The 23066-nt window shown below is 41.2% G+C and overlaps 1 protein-coding gene across 1 annotated transcript in view; it reads right to left on the reverse strand.

The window, feature by feature from the left end:
- Heatr5a (HEAT repeat containing 5A) overlaps positions 1-23066 on the reverse strand; it is a 105106-nt gene that overhangs the window by 39490 nt on the left and 42550 nt on the right. The window contains exons 14-22 of the mRNA XM_051145883.1: positions 22100-22209; positions 17164-17327; positions 16710-16885; positions 11198-11303; positions 10574-10761; positions 8973-9129; positions 5388-5577; positions 4196-4365; positions 313-448 (exon numbers count right to left, since the gene is read on the reverse strand). Coding sequence (XP_051001840.1) covers positions 313-448; positions 4196-4365; positions 5388-5577; positions 8973-9129; positions 10574-10761; positions 11198-11303; positions 16710-16885; positions 17164-17327; positions 22100-22209 — 1397 coding nt within the window. The remainder of the gene's footprint in view (positions 1-312; positions 449-4195; positions 4366-5387; positions 5578-8972; positions 9130-10573; positions 10762-11197; positions 11304-16709; positions 16886-17163; positions 17328-22099; positions 22210-23066) is intronic.

Genomic DNA, 23066 nt, shown 5'->3' on the forward strand with positions numbered 1-23066 from the left:
CCTTTGACCTGCCTACCAATGAAGGGGTTGTAAAACAGTTCATGCAAACACATCTTGCTGAGTTCCAGATTTCTATGTCAGATCTGGGGTAAGAACTAATAGGCATTTGTGGTAAGTCCTCACATGAGGTACACAAAGCTGGCTGGCCTCGATTGTAGAATCACTGCTCTTAGCCACTGCTATCACCACGCAAATGATAACTGCTAGGATTACTTTTGTAGCAGGTTTCAAACGCCCTATGCATTAAACTTGATACTTCATTTTAAAGCCCATGTATTTATGGAAAGTCATAATACTGAAGAGAAGACTCACCTGTAGCCAGGTCCCTGCCATCCCTGGCCAGCATGACAGCATGCTCTGACACTTCAGCTGCCTCCCTCTGCACCAGCTGCCGCAAACAAGCCAGAACCGCCCTTCGCAGCAACAGGTAGGGGCTACAAAGGTTCACCTGGAAGATGAGGTTTGGAGAATGAAGCTCAGATTCTTGGGGGCACTTAGTAGGTCTAATACATCTAAGACTCTTGGGGGCACTCAGCCCAGATTCACTGGACTTTCTCTTTATTCTATTTAGCTTATTAGTAGGCTGGATACAAGTTGTCAAATAAAGTGAAACTTCTTCAACTGTTATAGAATACACTTACAACTAGAAACAGTTTGAGGACTAATACGCATACTAAATCTGTGCTTTGTTCACACATTCAAGCAAAAGCTCTGACAAAGTTAGAAGACAAAGAATTTGGGTGAAAAATAAGTTTTGAGATAAAAGAGACTCAATTGAAAGGACTTACTTTTGTACTCAGACAATTATGCACAACTGCAGTAATGTAGGCAAAATAGGCCATGGGTTCACTGGAAGCTCCAGAGTCAGTAAGCATCAGTGCAGCACTCCATCTATCGCTCACTGACTGTGTGGCCTTGGGCAAGTTACTTAACATCTCTGGATATTAGCTTTCACAGAGCTACTGTGACATTAACAGAGTAACATGCCAAGCGCTGACCACAGGACCCACAAACTGGAACACTCAAAGACTTAGTGATTATGAATGAAGCTCTTTACAACAGTATTATACACAGAAGATTGCAGAGAAAGTGTGTTTTAAAATAAAATAAATTTCATTCAGAAAAATTAATCAGAAACATTTCTTAAATTTCAAAGACATAATCTATTTTTGTGTGCATTTTTGTCTGCATGTATGTCTGTGTGTGGGAGTATTGGATCCACTGGAAATGAAGTTATAGACAGTTGTGAGCTGCCATGTGGTTGCTGGAAACTGAACCCAGGTCCTCTGGAAGAGCAGCCAGTGCCACCAAGCCATCTGTGCAGCCCCTCATAAAGGCATGCTCCACCATGGCTGGCTTTGGCAGCAGCTATATCTACAGCAAATGATAAGCTTGGCAATGTACTTCCAATGATCAATTACAAGTCAGAAGTTTCTGGATGCAAACTTCTTTTTTGTTTGTTTGTTTTTCGAGACAGGGTTTCTCTGTATAGCCCTGGCTGTCCTGGACTCACTTTGTAGACCAGGCTGTCCTCAAACTCACAGCAAGCCATGTATCTCTGCCTCCCAAGTGCTGGAACTAAAGGCATGTGCCATCATGCCCAGCTGCAAACTTCTTAATATTTTTTCTCAGTGGGAATTTTGCTATATAGCCCAGACTAGTCCTAAACTCAACACTCTTCCCATTTGAGCCTCCTAATTACAGAATATATGCACCACTATGCTCTGATCCTGGATACAAATTCTTACTTTGTAATCTCCTAAGTGATACAAAATTTGGAGACAAAAAGATTTATTTTTCCTTTAACTAGGATAGTAAGACCAATTGGTATGACTTATAGTAATTTATATGATTTTGGGGGGAGTGGGAGGACTGAACCCAAAGCCTCACATATGTCTTCTATGGAGCTGCACTATGTACCATCACAGGGATAGCGATTCTCAAGTTAAACCTGAGAAACATGGCACAGCTGCGACAGAGATCTGATGATGTGGCATCACGGAAAAAACAGGACTGAAACAGGTGGTGGCAGGTACTGTCCACTGTATAAGAAACACATGCAAAACAGGCCAGGCTCTCAAGTTATAAGCCAAAGATATTAGCTTGGTCATCAATGAAACACAGGGGTGAAATCTGCTTTGTGAGTATGTTTTGTTAGACGGCCATGTTTCAAATTCAGAAGTGGAGAAAGAAGAATGCCATCCCAGAACCCTCAGGGTTATGTCACCACAGTCAGATTTAAGAAACTAGTGCACAGGAGCACGGAGTTAAACATATAAAGAGCAAGCTTACTCATGCCCAGGATTACTGTTGCAGTTAAAGTCAAGGATTAAACACAGCTTGTTACATGAATGAGTTAAAGAAAAAGGAATAAACATTAGTTATTTGGTTAGAATTTTACAAGCACATAACACAAGGAAGGTGTAGCATTCATCAGGGTGGTTAAACAATCCTTTAAAAAAAAAAGCATGCTTAGAAATAATCTCCATGTGTTTGACAAAAGAGGTTGGGAGCTGCCACACAAAGCAGACGGGAGGCTTCATTCCTCGATGTCTTTTTCCAGCATGTCAACTGGGAATGTAGGCTGGGTTAAAGCAAACAACAAAGCAGGCAAAACAAAGACAGCAAATCAAACTGTAATTATGATTTCTTTCTGAAATGAATACATTAAATCAAAACGATGCAAAAATCAGTGCAATGCGTGAGTGCCCCAGCTGGAGACGGTTAGCAAGTGTTAAATAAACACCAAGAAACATGCTACGCATACTGGATTGTGCATTAATGTTTAGCTTAAACACAGATACAGAGGAAAACATCTGCAACCAAAAACAATACAAAAAACAGCACTGCAAACCTCAACAAAATTAGGAGTCAAGGGTCAGGGACCTACCAACACAGAATTATCCAACAAGATCTCCTGCACAAAAACAAATGACAGACCAGTCACGACAAAGTCAAAAGACAGATAATTAGGACAACTGTGACAACAATCAGCCAAGTGCTCGAATGCAAAGGCCGAGCGCTGCCTCCAAAGTGGCTCAGCTTCCATCGAAGCATGTGCTCACAAACACTGTACTTTCTAACTTGATAAAATAAATAGTTGATCTAAGAGTTTGAAAACAGGCGACTTACAAGTTTTAGGCTATAGAGATACGAACAAGGCAAAGACGAAGTGTCCACCTGACTGACGAGGCTTTCTGCTCTTATTGCCCCTCAGATCCACACATCTATGGGAGGAGCGCCGGGCTGTTTAAGGTTCACCTCAGCACAGCTCGTGATAGATCTTTTTATTTTAAAACTGAGAGTACTCAGAAGTGATGGTGCTGTTGAGACAGGAGGGGACAGCATGCAGTTCGTGGGAGCTGCTAGTGTAGGACACCTGCCCAATGATGACATACAATTTCCTTACTTGGGGAAATACTGAAAAGTATAATAAATTCAATCTAATAAATTTAGAATTGATTTCTCACCAAATTATTAAAATAATGAAATTTAAGGTAATGAAAACCATTTTAAAACATTTCTATTTTAAAGATTTACTTATTTTTATTTATATGTGAGTGGTGTACTCCATATCTGAATGCATGCATACCTGCCAGAAGAAGGCATCAAATCCAAGGACAGATGTGGTTGCTGGGAATTGAACTCAGAACCTCTGGAAGGGCAGAGTGCCCTTACCGCTGACCCATCACCTCAGCCCATGATTTCTATTTTAAATGTAACACATCCTGTTCATTCTTTCTTTTTCTCTTTATTTCTTTCAACTTTTTAAAGACAGGGTTTCTCTGTGTAGCCCTGGCTGGCCTGGACTCACTTTGTAGACTCAGAGATCCTCCTGCCTCTGCCTCCCTGAGTGGGGAGACTAAAGGCACGCACTACTCGCCCACCTTTTTTTTTTAACATGAGAAAGTAAAAAGGTAATAAACCTGATGAGATCTTATGCATCATGGATTAGTAGGTGTTAATCTTATTTTTTGTTTCTTAGTAAAAGTCATTAAGTGAATTCATGAATCAGGTAAGCTGACTTTTATTCCCTATTTAAATACAGCAGTAGTCTTAAAGTCAGAACAACTTGCAATAGAATGGAATATTTTTTTTCAGTAACTGAGCTTTGCAAAAATTCTTCAAATGTGAAAATTTGTGGAATAAATTCAAGTTTCAGAAACTAGGAACTGACTCATAGTTTCATACTCACACAGAGGCAGCTGACCAGGCTGGACAAGTTGACATGTCGTGGAGCAAACATGTGAAGCTGCTGAAGGCAAGAGATGGCCTGTGCCTGGACCAGGCAGCCTGGGTTATCTTGCATCACTGCACAACCTAGCAGACAGGAAGTCCTTAAGGTGGACACAGAAGTATTGTTACCTGAAATAAAAAGCCAAAAGCTTTTAAAAATCAGCCTATAAAGCTACTAATCTTTAAACATATATAAGGTTTTAAAGTCATTAAAATTACCTCATAGATCTAACAAGTTAAATTTCTACCACAAAAGAAGACATGGGCTGGGGCACCGGTCAGTGCCAAAGCATATGCTTAGCACGTAGGAGGCCTTTGTGGTGCGTGTACACACACACACACACACACACACACACACACACACACACACACACACTCCAGAGGATAAGGTGACATACTGATAGAGTATCTTGTTCTTAAACCATTACGCATGTGTGGAGGTCAGAGGACAACCTACCTAGTGGGAGGTTTAGCGCTCTCCCTCTACCATGTAGATCCCAGGAGTCAAACTTGGGTTATTAGTCTTGGCAAGAAGTGCCTTTACTTGCTGAGCCTTCTCAACTATTTGCTGGGTTTTTTTGTTTTTGTTTTTTCCAAAGCAGGGTTTCTCTGTTTATCCTTGGCTGTCCTGGACTCGCTTTGTAGACCAAGTTGGCCTCGAACTCACAACAACCCACCTACCTCTGTTTCCTGAGTGCTGGGATTAAAGGTGTGCACCACCACTGCCTGGCTATTTGCAGGTTTTACCAAATACTCATGAAATGTAAAATTTGGTAAAAAGTAGAATTAGAAATTGCCAATCAACTCAGCTCTTCTGATATCATTTAAGAGTTATTTTCATGTTATAATCATATACCATGTAATCTGAAGAGCTTTGAATATTTCAAACTTTGGACTTATTTATTTCTGGGAAAGCAGAGTTCTCTATGCTACTGGACATATGCTTTAATTATTTAGGCATGTATTTTTAGGACACACCCACCTCTCTAAGATAGCACTTTTGTCTTCTCACGGTAGGAGACACCAGGCTGACTGAACACATGTAACAAAGCACGTTGAATACCTGCTACATGTTAAGGTCGAGACTATGACTAAGCTATTTTTACGTGTACACCTGTGACGTAGAGCACCACAAAGCAGCTTCCACACACCTTGCAGCTCTGGGCCCAATGTGGTAATGAGGGCGTTCAAGCAGCGACCAAGACTCTGGTGCACTTCGGCATGGGTTGGAGGCACATTCAGCAGCAGCCTGAGAATGAGTGCCAGGGTAGGCTCCACGTGCACGTGATAGAGCGCACCAGCAGAGTCGATGGTCAGAGACAGCGAATGGAGCGCCCAGGTCTGGAAAGACAAAGGAGATAAAAATGTCAGTGGCACCATAACACCTAAGTCAGCAAACTGGTCTTTGTTTTTTGCAGATTAACAAATGATGGAAATTAGGAAATGGATATGCCACTACCAATTTGGAAAGAGGGAGAGTGAGCACTATAAGTGTAAAGTTTAAGAAAAAGCTTAAAAAAAAAAAAAACCCAGATCTACTTATTTTATACCATGTGTATGTGTTCTGTCTACATTTTTGTAAATGCACAATATGCAAGCCTGGTGACCACAGATGCCATAAGGGGGTATTTAGTTCCCCAAAATTAGAGTGACACATGGTTGTGAGTGGTGGGAAATGAACCCAGGTTCTCTGGAGGAATAGATGCTCTTAGCTACTGAGCCATCTCTTTAGCCAAGAAAAATCCTTATCTTTAATATGAAATACAGGGAGCTGTAGAGATGGCTCAGTGGTTAAGAGCACTGTCTACTCTTCCGGAGTTTCTGAGTCCAATTCCCAGCAAGTATATGATGGCTCACAACCATTTATAATGTGATCTGATGACTTCCTCTGGCCTGCAGGTGTACATCCAGATAGAGCACTCATATATATAAAAGTAAATAAATAAATCCTTAAAAAAGAATATGAAACATAAAACCAATTCAGACAACCATCCAAATCACAATGATATATCTAGATCTAGCTTAGCAGTTAGAATTTCAGGATAATACTCTAGCTAAAAGCTTGAATAAATCTAGATTGTTATAAATGCTTTACTGTTCATATAAGTAATAAAAACGAATGAAGAAAGCTGGACATCAGAGTATAATTCCATTTATGTAATATAAAAGGAGAAGAAAGTTGAAGGAGGAAGAAGAGGAGGAGGAGGGGAGGAGGAAGAAGAACTAGAAAAAGAAAGAAAGGAAGAGCACATGATGGGCACTAGTGGGGAGGAGGAAAGCACCCAGTGAGGGGTCATGTGAGGGGAAGGGAGATGAGTACAATCAACATGTCACATACATGTGTGAAATTGCGAAAATGCCACAACAAAGCAATCATAATATACAATTAATGTACAACAATAAAAACTAAAATGGTTCTTCTGGCTGTTCTTCTGAAGGTCCTGAGTTTAATTCCCAGCAACCACATGGTGGCTCACAACCATCTATAAAGTGATCTGATGCCCTCTTCTGGTCTGCTGGCTCCCATACAAGCTCTGTATACATAATACATACATAAATCTTAAAACAAAACAAAACAAAAAACAAACAAATAAAAAAACCTTAAAATGTTTGGATCATCAGGTAAGTGTAGGAAGAACAAAAGGACAAACTAAGTGAAGATAAGAGAATAACGGATGCAAGGCAGACAGCATTTGTGGGAGCGGTCAGTTTCGGGGGCAGTAACAGGGATGGGTCAGGGTTAGCTGGGAAGCTGCTTAGGAGGGGTGCAGCAGTGCAGGAGGAGCAGGGTGCCAACCTTGGCCACACAATGGATCATCACCTCACAACAAGACAAAGTAAAGTGAAACAAAATGCCCGGGTGTGGCACAAGCCTGGGTAACAGCAAGTTCAAGGCCAGGCTGGAGAACTTGGGCCCCGTCTAAGAGTACCAAGAGTCTGGGGATGTGTTCATTGGTGAGCACTTGCTGCCATACACAGGGCCCTGGGTTCAGTCCCCAGTCCTGAAGAACAAAACAACACAAACCAACAAACCAAAAGAAGCCACAAGGAAGCCTGCCAAGCTTTTCAGCAAAGAGGCTGCAAAATAAAACATTTTAGACAAATACGGTTTCATATCTAGGAAGGATTGGAAGAAAATAACTAAAAAATAGTTAAGTTCCTTTAGGAGGCTATGAAAACTTTGGGACATATGTACAAGTGGGAAGAGATGGGAAAATAAGCAAAACAGAGCACTTGAGAGGCTGAGGCAATGCCACTGATTACAAGTCTGAGGCTCGCCAGAGCTATATAGTAAGACCTCTGTAACAAAACAAAACAAACAACCCCGACCCCAACCCCAGGATATATGAATGAAGCATGGCTTTAAAAGGCAACAACCACAGCCGGGCATGACGGTGCACACCTTTAATCCCAGCATTTAGGAGGTTGATGCAGGTAGGTCTGTGAGTTCAAGGCCAGCCTGGTCTATAGAGCAAGTTCCAGAACAGCCTGGGTTACACAGAGAAACCCTGCCTCAAAAAAGTAAAACAAAACAAAAGCAATAAAAACAATCATCAGGCCAGGCATGGTGGTGCATGCCTTTAATCCCAGCACTCGGGAGCAGGGGCAGGCGGATCGCTGTGAGTTCGAGGCCAGCCTGGTCTACAAAGCGAGTCCAGGACAGCCAAGGCTACCCAAAGAAACCCTGTCTCAAAAAACAAAAAACAAAACAAAACAAAAAACCCAAAACAATCATCAGAGGAGGCAAAGGCAGGCAGATCGCCCTGAGTTCAAGGCCAGCCTGGTCTACAAAGCGAGTCTAAGACAGCCAAGGCTACACAGAGAAACCCTGTCTTGAAAAACCAAAACAAACAAACAAAACAGACAAACAAAAACAACCATCAGGAGAATGGAAATGACTCATATTTGATTAAGAGGCCAGAGGAACGTGGAATTGACAGAATCGGGCAGCACACACAAACATATCGTACACTGGTTAAGGTGGGTTTCACTCTCTAATCTGTTTTTTTTTTTTTTTTAATTTATTCTTGTTACATCTCAATGTTTATCCCATCCCTTGTATCCTCCCATTCCTCCCCCCCCCCCCATTTTCCCATTATTCCCCTCCCCTATGACTGTTCTTGAGGGGGATTACGTCCCCCTATATATTCTCATAGGGTATCAAGTCTCTTCTTGGCTACTTGCTGTCCTTCTTCTGAGTGCCACCAGGTCTCCCCCTCCAGGGGACATGGTCAAATGTGAGGCACCAGAGTACGTGAGAAAGTCGTATCACACTCTCCACTCAACTGTGGAGAATATTCTGACCATTGGCTAGATCTGGGAAGGGGTTTAAAGTGTATTATCTTCTCGGCCATGCAGAAGTACTTAGCCTCTGTAAGCCTCGTATCTCTTCTAAGGGATTTCACGCAGTAAATTGCCACGGGGGACCAACTATGCTAGCGTATTAGCAGACCACTACATAGTGGCTAGTGCCCATCACACTCAGGCTATTAGTCTAATGGAAGAGTTACCTATTTTTCAGAAAAGATGCCTAATGCGATTGACTTTGGCACTCATGAGGTTGAGGGGAAGAGAGATTTGAATTCTTTTTTTTTTTTTTTTTTTTTTTTTTGAATTCTTAAATCTATCAAACTTAACCACAGCTTTGACGGTTTAACACAGATTATCAGTAAAAGCAGAACCCACATCCTGGGTAAGTCATGGGTTTCAAGGAGGGTGTCACGTGAGGTGCTTACCTGCACATCAGGAGAAGTGCTGTCCTGAGACAAAGTGTAAAGGACGCCAATGCAAGAACTCAAGTGCTGAGGCCCTATGCTCCCTAAGTACCTATGCAGGGATCCCAGAGCCAGAGAGTGGCCTGTTCTGGTAACCGCATCTCTCGCTGACTTCAATCTGCAAGTACAGAAATAAAAATAAAAACAGCACAGAAAAGACTCAGTATACTAAGTTCAACCCCTAAGACTCAATCTACAGGAGAGAATCTTTTCCATACGTTGTCCTCTGAACTCTCCATGCACACCCCTCCCTTACATGAACATCCTCACATATGCACTCACACAAATACATGAATACCCACAAATATACATGGGCACCACTCAGACACACAAACATATACAATAAATAAATGAAAATAAATATTTCAATTCATGTAACTCGTTACATAAACAAACTTTTCATAAGAAAAGTTAGAAAATTAAAAGGTACATTTATTGTAAAGGGATGAAGCATTCTGAAGTAAGTGGAAAGGTATCTTTCCTTTTCTTTTTTTCTTTCTAATTTGAATACAGGGTCTCATTGTGTAGACCAGGCTGGCCTAGAACTCAGAGATCTACCTGCCTCTGTCTTTTGAGTGCTGAGATTAAAGGTGTGCACCGCTACACTGTCATTGTTTTCACCATGATCATTTCAGAACTATACACATACTATTTGGCATATGTATTATATATATCGTACACACACATATTATATATGACATATACATGCATACACACATAGTTTATAGGTTGGAACTAATACTATTTTATTAGGTTAGATTATAAAAATGTACATGGGAACATGTGAGTTCCATCATTTCAATTTAAGAACTTTTATACTGAAACTATAAAAGCAGTTATCATTTATTGGGAATGCCCTATGTACTACTTAGGTACTTCAGCTCTTCCTTGCCCCCAACATCCTCGTGGCTGTGTTATCACTGCTGCACTGTACAGATGCTTTCAAGAGGACAGGCGACATTCCACAAAGCACTTACTTAACACAGCAGAGGCCAAAGCACTCAATTACTGTCACAGCTGCTAACCAATTGATTTTGTTTGAATTCTACTCATGCCCGTGAACTTTTTGGAGCCAGGGTCTTGCTATGCAGCCTGGCTGGTCTGAAAGGAAACGAGCAGCAACTCTGCTTGTTCCTGGAGGTTTATGAGTGTGCACTACCACAGCAGGCACAGCCATGGGCTTATCTGTATCTGCTTCAGCAGCATTTTCAAATTTATAGCCTTGTCCCTTAAACATCCTTAAATAAGTATGGTCATATTACTGACTACCCCTTTATACTAGTTCAAGACAACTGGCTGGAAGGACTGAGTGGGCTTTCCAAAGTTGCAGGGGTCAAGAGTGGCTCCTGTGGTCTGCGGCCTACTGCGCTCCTTCCTACAGCCTGCTTCTCGTCTGTGGTAGTGCTCGCTTTTCAGACCAACTGCCCCTCATCTGAAAACATCCAGACTGTCCACTCTTCTTTTTTAGTTAAATTGTAGAACAACATTCTTACTAGCTCCATTCAACAGCAAACTATACCCCAATCTGGTAACAGCCCATGAGTGCTAAGAAGTTCGCTTACTTGTCAAAGCTAACTTGGGCTAAGCCAGCAGTGAAGCCTCCATCGTCCACCACCTGGGCTAGTCTAGCCCAGGCTTCCGCAGCTGCACATCTCAGAAGGGGGCTGGGACTTTCTAGGGCTCCCAGGAGTAGTGTCAGGACAAGCCTTCTTACTTCTGGACCTAAACTTCCTTTAGAGCCAGCCACATACTAAAGGGCATGAAAAACAATTAAAATGCACAGTCAGAGCAGATTTTCTCATCTAGTTTAGAATGCATATTCTTGTCAATCACTTATGTTCTTCTCTTAAAAACGAAACCTGTGAAACCCAGAAGCCACTAATCACGGTGCCCATAATCAAATGAGCAATGAGCACCATCGCCACAGCTAGATTTAGTCCACAAGAGCCCAAGCCCACCGATGCCTGGCCTGGGACATCAGGTCTGCTCAGCTAAGGCACGGCACTAAAGCAAGGCCAGCTGCTAACAAGTTCTTTATGGAGAAAAAGTAAAGGGCAATTCTCAGTCCTGGGACACTTTCATCAGAGATTAAGAAAAACGAAAAGTCAACTTCTCCAGCAGCATCAGCGTACAACCTACTTAGTTACTACAAAGTGACTTGGTTTTGAAATAGCAAGTAGAATTACCTTCAGTAAGTTCGACACGGCAGAAACAACGTGCAACTCAACTGCTTGCTGACGCGCTCCTTTGGTGTGCTTGATGCCGCTCAAAAGCTGCTCCAGAATCAGAACCCTGAAATCAGAAGCAGCAGGGGTTAAGCGCAGCTAAGCTAGTAAGGTCAAATCAGCTGCGGAGCAGGTAACTTAACCCTGCCTGGTTCCCCTGTGACTTCTAAAGTGAGAACTGTTATCCAACACTTTGAAACAGTTTAAGAAAGAAAAGATACGTCATGACCAATAGGAAAGCATTTTTATTAAGGGCCATTCCAGCAAGAGGGAACAAAGCATTGCTTTGTGGAAAAAATTACAAATGTCTGTCTTAGAATTCAGCTATGTCAGTACCTGTAATTTGTATAAAAAAATTCCTGCCCACTTCCCTTAACTTCCTGAAGCACAGGGAAAATGCTCTTTAAAAAGGGCATCCCTTACTTAAGGTTTTAAACTCATGCTTTACATCCCTAAAACTGCCTATAGCAGCGGCAGCTGTGGCGCCATGGCTAGGTTCCCAAGATCCTTCGGGAAGGGCTTGCGCTTCCTAGCTTAAAAGCTAGACAAAGTGGCCCTACTGGGAGGCTTCTGGGCTTCCAGCTGTCCCCTCCAAGAAGACTGAGGACCTCATCTCCGTGTCCTTTGCTTCCTGGCTGTGAGGTAGGCGGTTCTGCCCTGGCAGACAGTTCCAACGTGACACACCTCCACCAGCTAAACCACTGATTAAAACCTCTGCATTTGTGAGCAAAAATATTTTTCTGTTTATTATAAACTGATTACCACAGGTATTCATTAGACCAACAGAAAACTGACAAAACTGAGTATTATTATTTGAGAATGTCCTAATTCATTATTCAATGTTGACAATTACACAAAAAAGTGTGAAACATGACCTTTTTAATATTACAGAATTTGGCCTCTTACCAAGCAGCTTCCAGGGATGGAGTGTAAGCCTGCAATCAGGAGGATGAGCCCAGAGGATGCTGAGTTTGTGCCAGCCTGGGCTGTGTAGGGAGTGCAAGGTATTCTTTGTTTTGTTTTTGCTTTTTAAGACAGGGCTTCTCTGTTTAACAACAGTCCTGGAACTCACTCTGTAGACCAGGCTGCCCTCGAACTCATAGAGATTCACCGCCTTTGCATCACCACCCAGGAAGACCCCTATCATTAAAAAACAACAACAAAAACAAAAACCAAAAACAAAAAGCTGTGTATGTGTGTGTGTGTGTCAGGGGTCAGGGGTCAGGGGTCAGGGGACAACTTTATGGAGCTGGTTCTCTCTACCTTAAGGTATTTTTCTTCCCATTTATTTGCAGGTCAGATCTCTATTATACAGTGTTTCAGCCAATAAGGCTTAAAGTTTGTCCAAATTTGCTATCAAAGCAAAGGAGATACGGGCATTGTTCCTTTTAAAAGTCCAACAGTACAAGAAGTTCAATGGAATAAGAAGGGATAATAAAAATGGCAGGTCAGTAAGAGTTGAGAGAATCACATTACTCTCAAATCCACTTACAACCTCGACATCTAGAAAGAGTTACCATTAAGATTTCAGAATTAAAAAAAAATCTTTTTAGATACTCGTCCTTAGACTTATGAATTTTCAGAAAATTAGCCTTACACTATAATTACATTGTTATGCCTTGTCTTTTTTTCTTCCTAAGAAATATTTCCTTCTAAGAAAATTTCCATTTTGATTAACTATTATAAACATTTAAAAATAAGTATTAGCATTACCTTAATTTGGGATCTTGGGGCTATTTGTAATTTTGTTTGTTTGTTTTTCTTTTCTTCAAGACAGGGTTTCTCTGTGTAGCCTTGACTGTCCTGGACTCACTTTGTAGACCAGGCTGGACTCAAACTCAGAGATCCACCTGCCTCTGCTTCCCAAGTGCTGGGATTAAAGGCATTTACCACCATGTCTGGCTCAATTTGTAATATTTTTTTTAAATTAAAAATATGGTAGCTGTTTTGGTGGTATACACATGTAATCCTAGCACACGGGAAGCTAAGGCAGGAGGATGCTGAGAGTTTGATGCCAGCTGGGACTACATAGTAAGCTTCAGGTTGGCCAGGAAGTAAGACTCTTTCAAAACAAAGAATACAAATGACCCGACAAACCCTTTTAAATATTTGCATTTTAATTGCAGCAGTGCAAAGTTTTCTGTTTCTAGATTTCTCTGGTGAGAATATAGAGAATAACCTGGTTTACAAGATAATTTCCAGCCGATGAGATGAATGATTGATAAAGGCACTTGCTGTAATGCTTCCTGCCCTCACTTTGCTTCCTGGAACCCACACGGTAGAAGGGAAGGAACCGATTCTCCCACACCTCACCCATAACTAACTACATGACATAATAATAAAAGGTTCCCCTTTTTTTTTTTTTTTTTTTTTAAAGTTGGGGAATAAGATGGTTTGAAGGTAAAGATGTTTGCCATCAAGTCTGACAAACCAAGTCCATCCCTCAACCCACATGGTGGGAGGAGAGAACTGACTCCTGCACACTGTCCTCAGTCTTCCACATAGAAAAGGGTTTTTATTTTCTTGGTTTATTTTTTATTTATTTATTATTATTATTTTTTTTTGGTGTTTTTGGGTTCTTTTTTTGGGAAGGAGTTTCTCTGCGTAGCCTTGGCTGTCCTGAACTCATTTTGTAGACCAGGCTGGCCTTGAATTCACATCTATCTGCCTCCCTGAGTGTAGAAAATGCATTTTTGTTTTGTTTTGTTTTCAAGACAAGGTTTCTCTGTGTAGCTCTAGCTGTCCTGGAAGAAAATGTATTTTATTTACATGTGTTTGTCTATGTTTTGCCTGTGAGTGAAGCCTGAAGCAGATTTTAACCTCCTGGAGCTGGAGCTAAGGGTGCTTGTGAGCTGCTAATGTGGGTGCTGACGTTCACACTCTAGTCCTCTAACAGGACAATAAGCATTAAATAATCAATAAGATTATACTTAATGATCAATAAGATTAACTCTGAGCCATCTTTCCAGTCCCAATAATTTCAATTCTAAATACATAATACATTAGAACACTGTGTTTTAAACTTAGAATAAACTCTTAGCTTTGAGACATTTAAAAAACGGTATTTTCTTTTTTCATTTTGTCTGTTGGTATTTTGTTTTTGGGAGAGGGTCTCCCTGTCTAGCACAGGCTCCACTGTAACTGACAATTATTTTGTCTAAGCCATCCAGTGCTAGGATTACAGGTCTGCACCACCATACAGGCTAAATATGGATACTTTAATTAAGTCAGTTCTTATCTAGAATGCAAAAATAGAACACATACAGAAAAGATATTTAGAGTGAGGAGACAGCTCAGTCAGTAAAGACCTGAGTTCAATGCCCAGCACTCATATCAAGCAATGGCGACCCAGTACTCTCAGAGCTGGGAGGCAGAGGCAGAAGGACCTCTGCTGCACTGGACTGGGCTAGTTCCAGGCCAGTGAGAGACTTCTTCTAAAAACAAAAATGACATGGTGGCTAGCGTCTGGCCTATCTACCCGCATGCACATCGCCCGCAAATGAACATACATGAACACTCCCATGGGAAGAGCCCAAACTGGGACAACAGAAAACTAGAAACTTCTATTCACATAGCTCCGTTCCTATGGCTCTCTAATGACACCCACAGGAAGCCACTGAGTTAAAACAACCTACTTTCTGTTTCTGGGATCCTGGGTGGCCATTTCTTTAAAAACAAGCAAACATGCCGGGGCGTGGTGGCTCATGTCTTTAATCCCAACACTTGGGAGGCAGAGGCAGGTGGACCACTGTGAGTTCGAGGCCAGCCTGGGCTACAAAGCGAGTCCAGGACAGTCAAGATAACATAGAGAAACCCTGTCTCGAAAAACCAAACAACAACAACCAAACAAAACAAAACAAAACAAAACAAACAACAACAACAACAACAACAAAACCCAAGCAAATAACCAAACCAAACCAACCAAACGAAAAACCCTCAAACTACTGCCTACCGTTTTTATTCACTTAAAATCAAAAGAGAATAACAGGTCTTGTTGTTATGCCTGAACAGTTTAGTTACAACAAATAAAACCTACTTCAAAATCCTTGAATATTCACTATATTATTATAACCTGGGTAGGGAAAAGGATGAGCACAATTTAAATGTCATTAAAATGTAACAAAATTAAGAAATCAGCTGGATGTGCTGGTGCACACCTTTAATGCCAGCACTCAGAAGGCAGAGGCAGGTAGATTTCTGTGAGTTCGAGGCCAGCCTGGTCTACAAAGCTAGTCCAGGACAGGCAAGGCTACATAGGGAAACCCTGTCTCTAAAAACCAAAACCAAAACAAACAAACAAGCAAACAAACGCCCGGCCCCCCAAAAAAACCCTCCTTGAAACTCTAACTAGATAATATATGAGAAACTTGTCTACAAGAAAAATAATCATTCTGTTGTAAATAGAAGAACATTCTTTTTATCAGAAGGTCTTCAGAAGATGTGGGCTATTTGATTGGATGAAATGATAGAATAAAAACCATGACCTAGGAGCTGGAGAGATGGCTCAGAGGTTAAGAGCACTGTTTGCTCCTCCAGAGGTCCTGAGTTCAATTCCCAACAACCACATGGTGGCTCACAACCATCTATAAAGTGATCTGATGCCCCCTTCTGGCCTGTAGGTGTACATCCAGGCAGAACACCAAATACATAATAAATAAATAAATCTTAATTTTTAAAAAACACGATCTAAGTCAAATGCATTGTGGTCAGAATGAAAGATAAGGAGGAAAGGAGGGAGAAAGAACATGGGTGAATAAATGGAATTGTAATAACCTGTAAAATCGCCACCAGCCATTTAGTTTCTCTGACATTTCCTGAGTAGTGGATTTTGATCCCATAATTTTATGCCCTATCAGGTAAGAGCCTGGTTCTTGGTTAACTGAGAAATCATTACTTAGCCTTTGGTTCTTTCTTTTCTTTTTTTCTCTTTTGGTTTTTTGAGACAGGGGTTCTCTGGTTAGCTCAGGCTGTCCTGGACTCACTTTGTAGACCAGGCTGGCCTTGAACATACAGAGATTGACATGCCTCTGCCTCTCTGGGTGCTGGGATTACAGGCGTGTGCCACTGTGCCTGACTAGCCTTTGGTATTTTCAAAGCCCTCTGCTTCCTATGTGCTGGGATTGTGGCAGATGCCATCAGGTCTGGCTTGCATTGAGTAATTTCTTATCAATATTAGCCACAAGAAAACAGACTTTTTGTTTGTTTGTTTTTCTGAGACAGGATTTCTCTGTGTAGCCTTGGCTATCCTAGACTCTCTTTGTAGACCAGCTAGCCTTGAACTCACAGTGATCCGCCTGCCTCTGCCTCCCGAGTGCTGGGATTAAAGGCATGCGCCACCACACTTGCCTACACTGTCTGATGAGAAATTTCTAGGTTAATGAGGTCATTTGATGGCATTCCTTTTACCCACCAGCAATGTGTTCATCAAGACAGCAGTTATATTTTAGGATAAGTTGTTATTGAAGAGATTTACCTTTGACCCTCGTCTACATTAGCACAGACAACTCCAAAGAGCTTGGATGCAGAGCTTATAACTGACAGTGCTGGAGGCAGGGGCTTAGGCACGGAGTCTCCTCCCACATCCTTCTCATAAATAGAATAAGGATCATATTCTAGACTTCCACAGGCAACGCCATTACCAAGCAGGAGCTAGACAGGGGGGAAAAGTACATAAGGGTTCAAAATCATTCAAGACACAATGTCCTCAAGAATTATTTTAAGGGCTGGAGAGATGGTTCAGTGGTTAAGAGCACCGTCTGCTCATCCAGAGGTCCTGAGTTCAATTCCCAGCAACTACATGGTAGTTCACAACTATCTATACTGGGATCTGGTGCCCTCTTCTGGCATGCAGGTGACCTGCAGATAGAGCACTCATGTATGTAAAATAAATAAAATCTTAAACAAAAATTACTTTAAAACCACCGTACCTGTTCCTCTATAAACCTATGGTCAGTCTCCTGCAGCAAAGGGCTTAGTACCAAAAGGTCATCTGGATGACAAAGGGCTGGAAGTAAACACGTGGATGCTGCCGCTTGGATATCAGGGGCAGTCAGTTCAGCAGCCAGCTCCGTGAGGAGAGCACAGAGGTTCCCTTGAGTGAAAAAAGAACAATTAGCAATTTAGTACTTACTAGCTTCTATCCTTAGAGTACGGGGTAAAAGGAATGCCCAGGCTGAGGTTTAAAGTATGACAGCCTCAGACTCCATTCCTTATCGCTGGCAACTGAACTGACACGTGAATGGCTCGGCTGTGTGTCCACTACTCCCACAGCTAAGAACAGATGGTAAAATGACACTGTGAAGTATACGCCGTTTAGCAGTCAGTTCAAGTCACCACTGTTTAACATAAAACCTCATCAAGTACAGAAGCGGATGAGTCCAATTCACTCGTGCCTTAAGCATGTAAGTAACCGAATATTCTTTTTGCTTGTGAAAGGAAGGAAGGTAGGAAGGAAGGAAGGCACGCCGGGCGTGGTGGCTCACATTTTTAAGCCCAGCACGTGGGAGGTAATTGCTGTGAGTTCGAGGCCAGCCTGGTCTACAAAGCGAGTCCAGGACATTCAAGGCTACACAGAGAAACCCTGTGTTGAAAAACCAAAACCAAACAAACAAATCAAGAAAGAAAGAAAGAAAAAGAAAAGAAAGGATGAAGAAAGGAAGGAAAAGAAAAGAAAAGAAAACACCGAGTTGGGCATGGTAGCACATGCCTTTAATCCCAGCACTTGGAGACAGAGGCTTTGAGTTCAAGGATAGCCTAGTCCACATATTGAGCACTAAGACAGCCAAGTCTATTTAGAGACTTTGTATCAAAACAAAGTAAAACAACTGAACAGGGCTGGGTATGTAGCTCAATAGGATAACACTTGCCCTGCACATATAAGTTCCTAGGTTCACTCACTAGTACCAGGGAGGAAAACTTCAGCCTCACAAGGTGGGATACTCCCATAGTTCCATCTATACACGAGACTGACACAGAGGGATTGTCCAGGACCTGGATAGAAGCCTTCCTAAACAACATACCGCAATCTTGTCTCAAGAGAAAAGGGAAGGAAAGATGGCAAAAAGAGATTGGTTTAAAAAAAAAAAAGCTGACACCGAAAATATATACCCACTATGAAAAACGTCAAGCATCAAAGACACTAGTGTTACAAGCCATGTCCCCACACCTAGCATGTGCTCAGCTCTTCTTCAACAGCTGGAACACCATCTCCTGCATATCCCACTTCACCCACATCCTGCATCTTCTGTGCTACGTTGAATCAAGCAAAACGGGCATCATTCTATGCACAAATGTGTGGTCACTAAGTTACAAATGTTTTAAACACAAACTCACATCATAATTTCATGTTTAAAAAATATCACAAAAGATCAAATATTACTCTGCTCCCAAATCTCCCCTTGTGTGGTAAAGGCTGGTTTTGTTTGTTTCTATAATGCAACCCAGATCTACAGAAGATCTGCATGTTGATATAACTCGTCTCTTTGAATCTCATCTTCCCTAGCTTTTCCTTCATTTAATTCTTTCGAAGAAACAATATTATGTGTTCTATAAACCTTTCTGGAGTCTGGATTTTGATGATTATAGCTCTCTGGTACAATTTAATATATTAATGCATTATTATTATTATTATTATTATTATTATTATTATTATTATTATTATTATTATTATTATTATTATTATTATTATTGCTGCTACTACTATTTAGTTGGTGGTTGACCTAGAGGTAACACTTCTTTTCCAGGTACAGGTAATGGGCAGTTCTGTGTTGTAAAATAGCTAGAAACTTGAACATCGAGTAGCTATTTGATGTTTAGTCATTTTTAAAACATGAAATTAAGATAACAAGATTATGTTTAAAACTTTATTGTATTTTCACATTAGTGAAAAAATAATTAATGATAATAGGTGTTGAAAAATATACTAACAGCTTACAAAAGAGCCCTCTTGAGAAATGTTGTAAGACAAGACAGAAAACAAGAACAGCAGATCACTGTCTTAATGCAGTCTACATAACCTTAGGCCCTTCAGGGGCTGCAGCCTTAAACAGAACTAACTCTCCCTCCCTCTCCTGGGAGCTGCCAATTACCAACTGCCCAGTTCTACCCGCTCTGTTAGGTTTCTGCTGGGAATCTGGAGATTTTGTGCACACAGTCACAACACCAATGTGCACTCACATATGCACTTGTCCTACTGTGCCATCCACAGCCTCTGCTGTTCTGTGCCTCTCCCTAGTAGGGAATACAGAAAAAAAATTTTTTTAATTATATTTTAATTTATTTGGTACGTGTGTGTTTGTGTGTATATATGCATGTGCCACAGCATAGGTGAGAAGGTCAGAGGACAATTCTGGGGACTCAGCTCTTTCCTTCCAGCATGTGGGGCTGGGATCAAACTCTAATACCCAGGCTGGTAGCAAGTACCTTTACCCACTGAGGCACCTCTTGGCCCTAACTTTGTTTCTTCCTTCTCTTCCTCCTCCTCCTCGTCTTCTTTGGTTTTTTGAGACAGGGTTTCTCTGTGTAACAGCCCTGGATGTCCTGGACTTGCTTTGTAAACCAAGCTGGCCTCGAACTCAGAGATCCGCCTGCCTCTGCGTCACGAGTGCTGGGATTAAAGGCATGTGCCACCACACATGTGGCTCTGACTTTGTTTCTTAAGGAACTTCTTGGAAGTGGCTTCAAATTTGAAAATGTGTATTATTCCCAATTGCATTCCCTAACTCCCATTCTAAGAAAACACAAGTTAAAAAAAAAAAAAAATTAAGAATTTTTTCTTTCTTCTTAAAGTTCTTCAAAGCCAACATTTATCCAAAAAAAAAAAAAAAAAAGCTTGTTGACTGTAGGTTGATATTTTTACATGTTTAAAAACTCAAAACCCTGTAATTTTACTCTACTGTATAAACTTTAAGTACAAATCCTGAGAGTTGCTTTTGCTGCATCCTTGGGTGTAAGCTGCGCAGCACTGGTTGTGAGCCAGAGTACTGTGAACTCTGGTGACAGGGCACCTCTCTGAGAGCATAAGTGAGGCAGGCCGAGGGCTAAGCAGGGGCTGCCTTTTAGGGCACTGGTGGAGGGAGAACAGCATGAAACAAACCGCCTTCTTTCCTTCCTTCCTTCCTTCCTTTCTTTTTGCCTATTTTTTTCTTTTAAGACAAGGTCTTACCTTGTAGTACAGGCGGGCCTTGAAGGCCCTCTTTCGAGTGCTACCCCATCCTCAAGCGTGCAAAGGCTACAATGTCTGCCATTAAACCCCGCTGACAAATTTATTCATTATCTTGACCCTACTGTTCACTAGATAAGTGTTTGAGTTCACCACCAAGAACGGCAACTGTAACGAGCCATGGCCCTTCCTGCAATAAGTGAAGTAACTGTTGTATACTTTTTTTTTTTTCGAGACAGGGTTTCTCTGTGTAGCCTTGGCCATCCTGGACTCGCTTTGTAGACCAGGCTGGCCTCGAACTCACAGCGATCTGCCTGCCTCTGCCTCCCGAGTGCTGGGATTAAAGGCATGCGCCACCACGCCCGGCTTGTATACTATTCTTTTGAGCAGGGTTTAACACACAGCAACAAGTCAACTGATACTCCTGGGTAATGATGATGAACAAATATTCTGCCATTCTTTCCAAGGACATGGTGGAAGTGAACGCTCCGGTAGGTACATACATGAACCAAAAAAGTCAATGGGAACAATGTCATTCACATAATTACAGAAGCCAAGACGGATGCTACACATTAATATTCTGAATTAACTTGGCATGTTATACTACTATAAGGTGCAAAAGATGAGCAAAAAAAATGTAGTTTCATAAGAAATACAGGAAGTCCCTGCAACTTAACATGGCTTAAGTATTAAAAAGAAAACAGAAGTCCCAGGGAATAGAAATGTAAAGTTTCAGCTCCTAGAGTAAACAGCTTAGAGCAGCAATGCATTATCTGCAAGCCATGTTTTAAGTCAGGTGTGACAGCACAAACCTGTGGTCCTAGCACCCAGGAAGCAGAAGTGAAGGCAACCCAGAATTTCAAGGTCATCCCCAGCTATATACATAACATGTTTGAGGACAGCTTGGGCTAGATGAAATTGTCCCCCCCCCCCAAAAAAAAAGTAACCTTATTTTTTTCCCCCTGAGACAGGGTTTCTCGGTGTAACCCTCGCTGTCCTGGAACTTGCTTTGTAGATCAGGCTAGCCTTGAACTCAAGAGATCCACCTGCTTCTCCTCCCAACAAAGACAATCTTATCTATTACAGAATTCCACTAATCCAAAGTCATTTTTTCCCTATGCCTACTAAGAGCAAAACTTGGGTTAAAATGTGTCCTATAAATAGCATTCTACAAGAAAACTAGGAAGAGTCAAATTTATAATAGATTTGCACTATAAAATCTGTAAACAAACAAACAAACAAACAAACTAACTAACTCCTGAAGTCTTGTGACTAGTTTTGTGCATAGTAGGGCCACAGGTACTTCTGCAAGGGAAACGTAAGCAAGACATGGAAAGATACAAGAACTATTCGCACTAGATTCCCTGTCTCCTCCCTTTTGAGGTGTGGTGTAATTCAGCCTGGAACTCGCTATGTAGCCCAAGCTGCTCTCAAACTAACAGTCCTCCTTCCTCAGTGTCCAAAGTACTAGAATACAAGTGTGTTTTACCACACTTGGCAAGGAGGCAGGTATGTAAAAATGCATTGTGTTTAGTATAAAACAGTGAGCCTGGGGATTAGGACAGACTCCAACATCCAAGGAGAAAGGCTCTAACTAACCGCCACGATTCACTCACTCAGTCAAGTGTCTAACAAGCAACTATTGATTTCTAGACAGCAAATTAGCCACAAAGAAGAAAATATTTTGGGTCTAAGGCACATACCTTTATAGGTCTCAGGAGGTAATAAAATTAGTAGTTCATAGAGTCTCTGTCTATAAACTACTGATGGTGTTTTCAAAGAGCTTCCATATGTTTTTAGTATTGGAGAAAGCCTTGAAACAAAAGAAAAAGTATATCTTAAGTGTGTATATTATATGAAAATGTACAGCACAAAGCAGGTTGACATATAAACACAAGCTAATGAACATTAGTGCTAATTTATGCTTTTGAAATAAAGTGGGATTGTACGTCTAAATGGGATTCTAAGAACGTAGCTCAGGGGAGAGCACCTGCCTACTGCATGACGCTGGCTTTCATTCCTGGCACTTCAATCAAACTAACCAACCAAGCAAACAAAGCAGCAATCATAATTTTTCTGCCATTCTTCAAAGTGAAACTATAAAGTCAATTTTCATTTCAAAGTTCATTAAGTATTTATTATTATAACAGAAACCTTAAACTCCTAGTATAAAATTTCAAAAGTTACAACTTGGCATTTGCCAAAACCAAAAATATATTAGGTAGAAAATTCACTCACTAAATAAATAATGTAAAACAAACACTGGTTTCATTTTATAATCTTCAGCTTGATAATCATGATAGAACAATTTTGAAACCCCACATAGAATATTTTAGTCATGGACAGTAAGCTAATCCATCACATGTTTGTGTGTCTTTAACACTGGATCAGAAAATTATAGCTAACACATGAAAACTATTCATATTCTCATATGTTAAAATGATTACGTTTTTAGGATTCTGTAGCATTCACTTGGTTTAGGCACATAGTTTAGTTCAGGAGTCATCTGCTGTTTCTGTGTACTCAGATGAGCAGAACAATATGAGAATCTGGGAAATAATTTTGTTTGTTTTTTGCTTCTATTAGAGGGAACGGTTACAGTTCCCAACTGGCCTATCTACAAAAATACAGGGAAATAAGTATACACAGTACAGATGGAAGGGTAAAGTT

The sequence above is a fragment of the Acomys russatus genome, chromosome 1 (assembly GCF_903995435.1).
Source record: "Acomys russatus chromosome 1, mAcoRus1.1, whole genome shotgun sequence".
Lineage (NCBI taxonomy): Eukaryota > Metazoa > Chordata > Mammalia > Rodentia > Muridae > Acomys > Acomys russatus.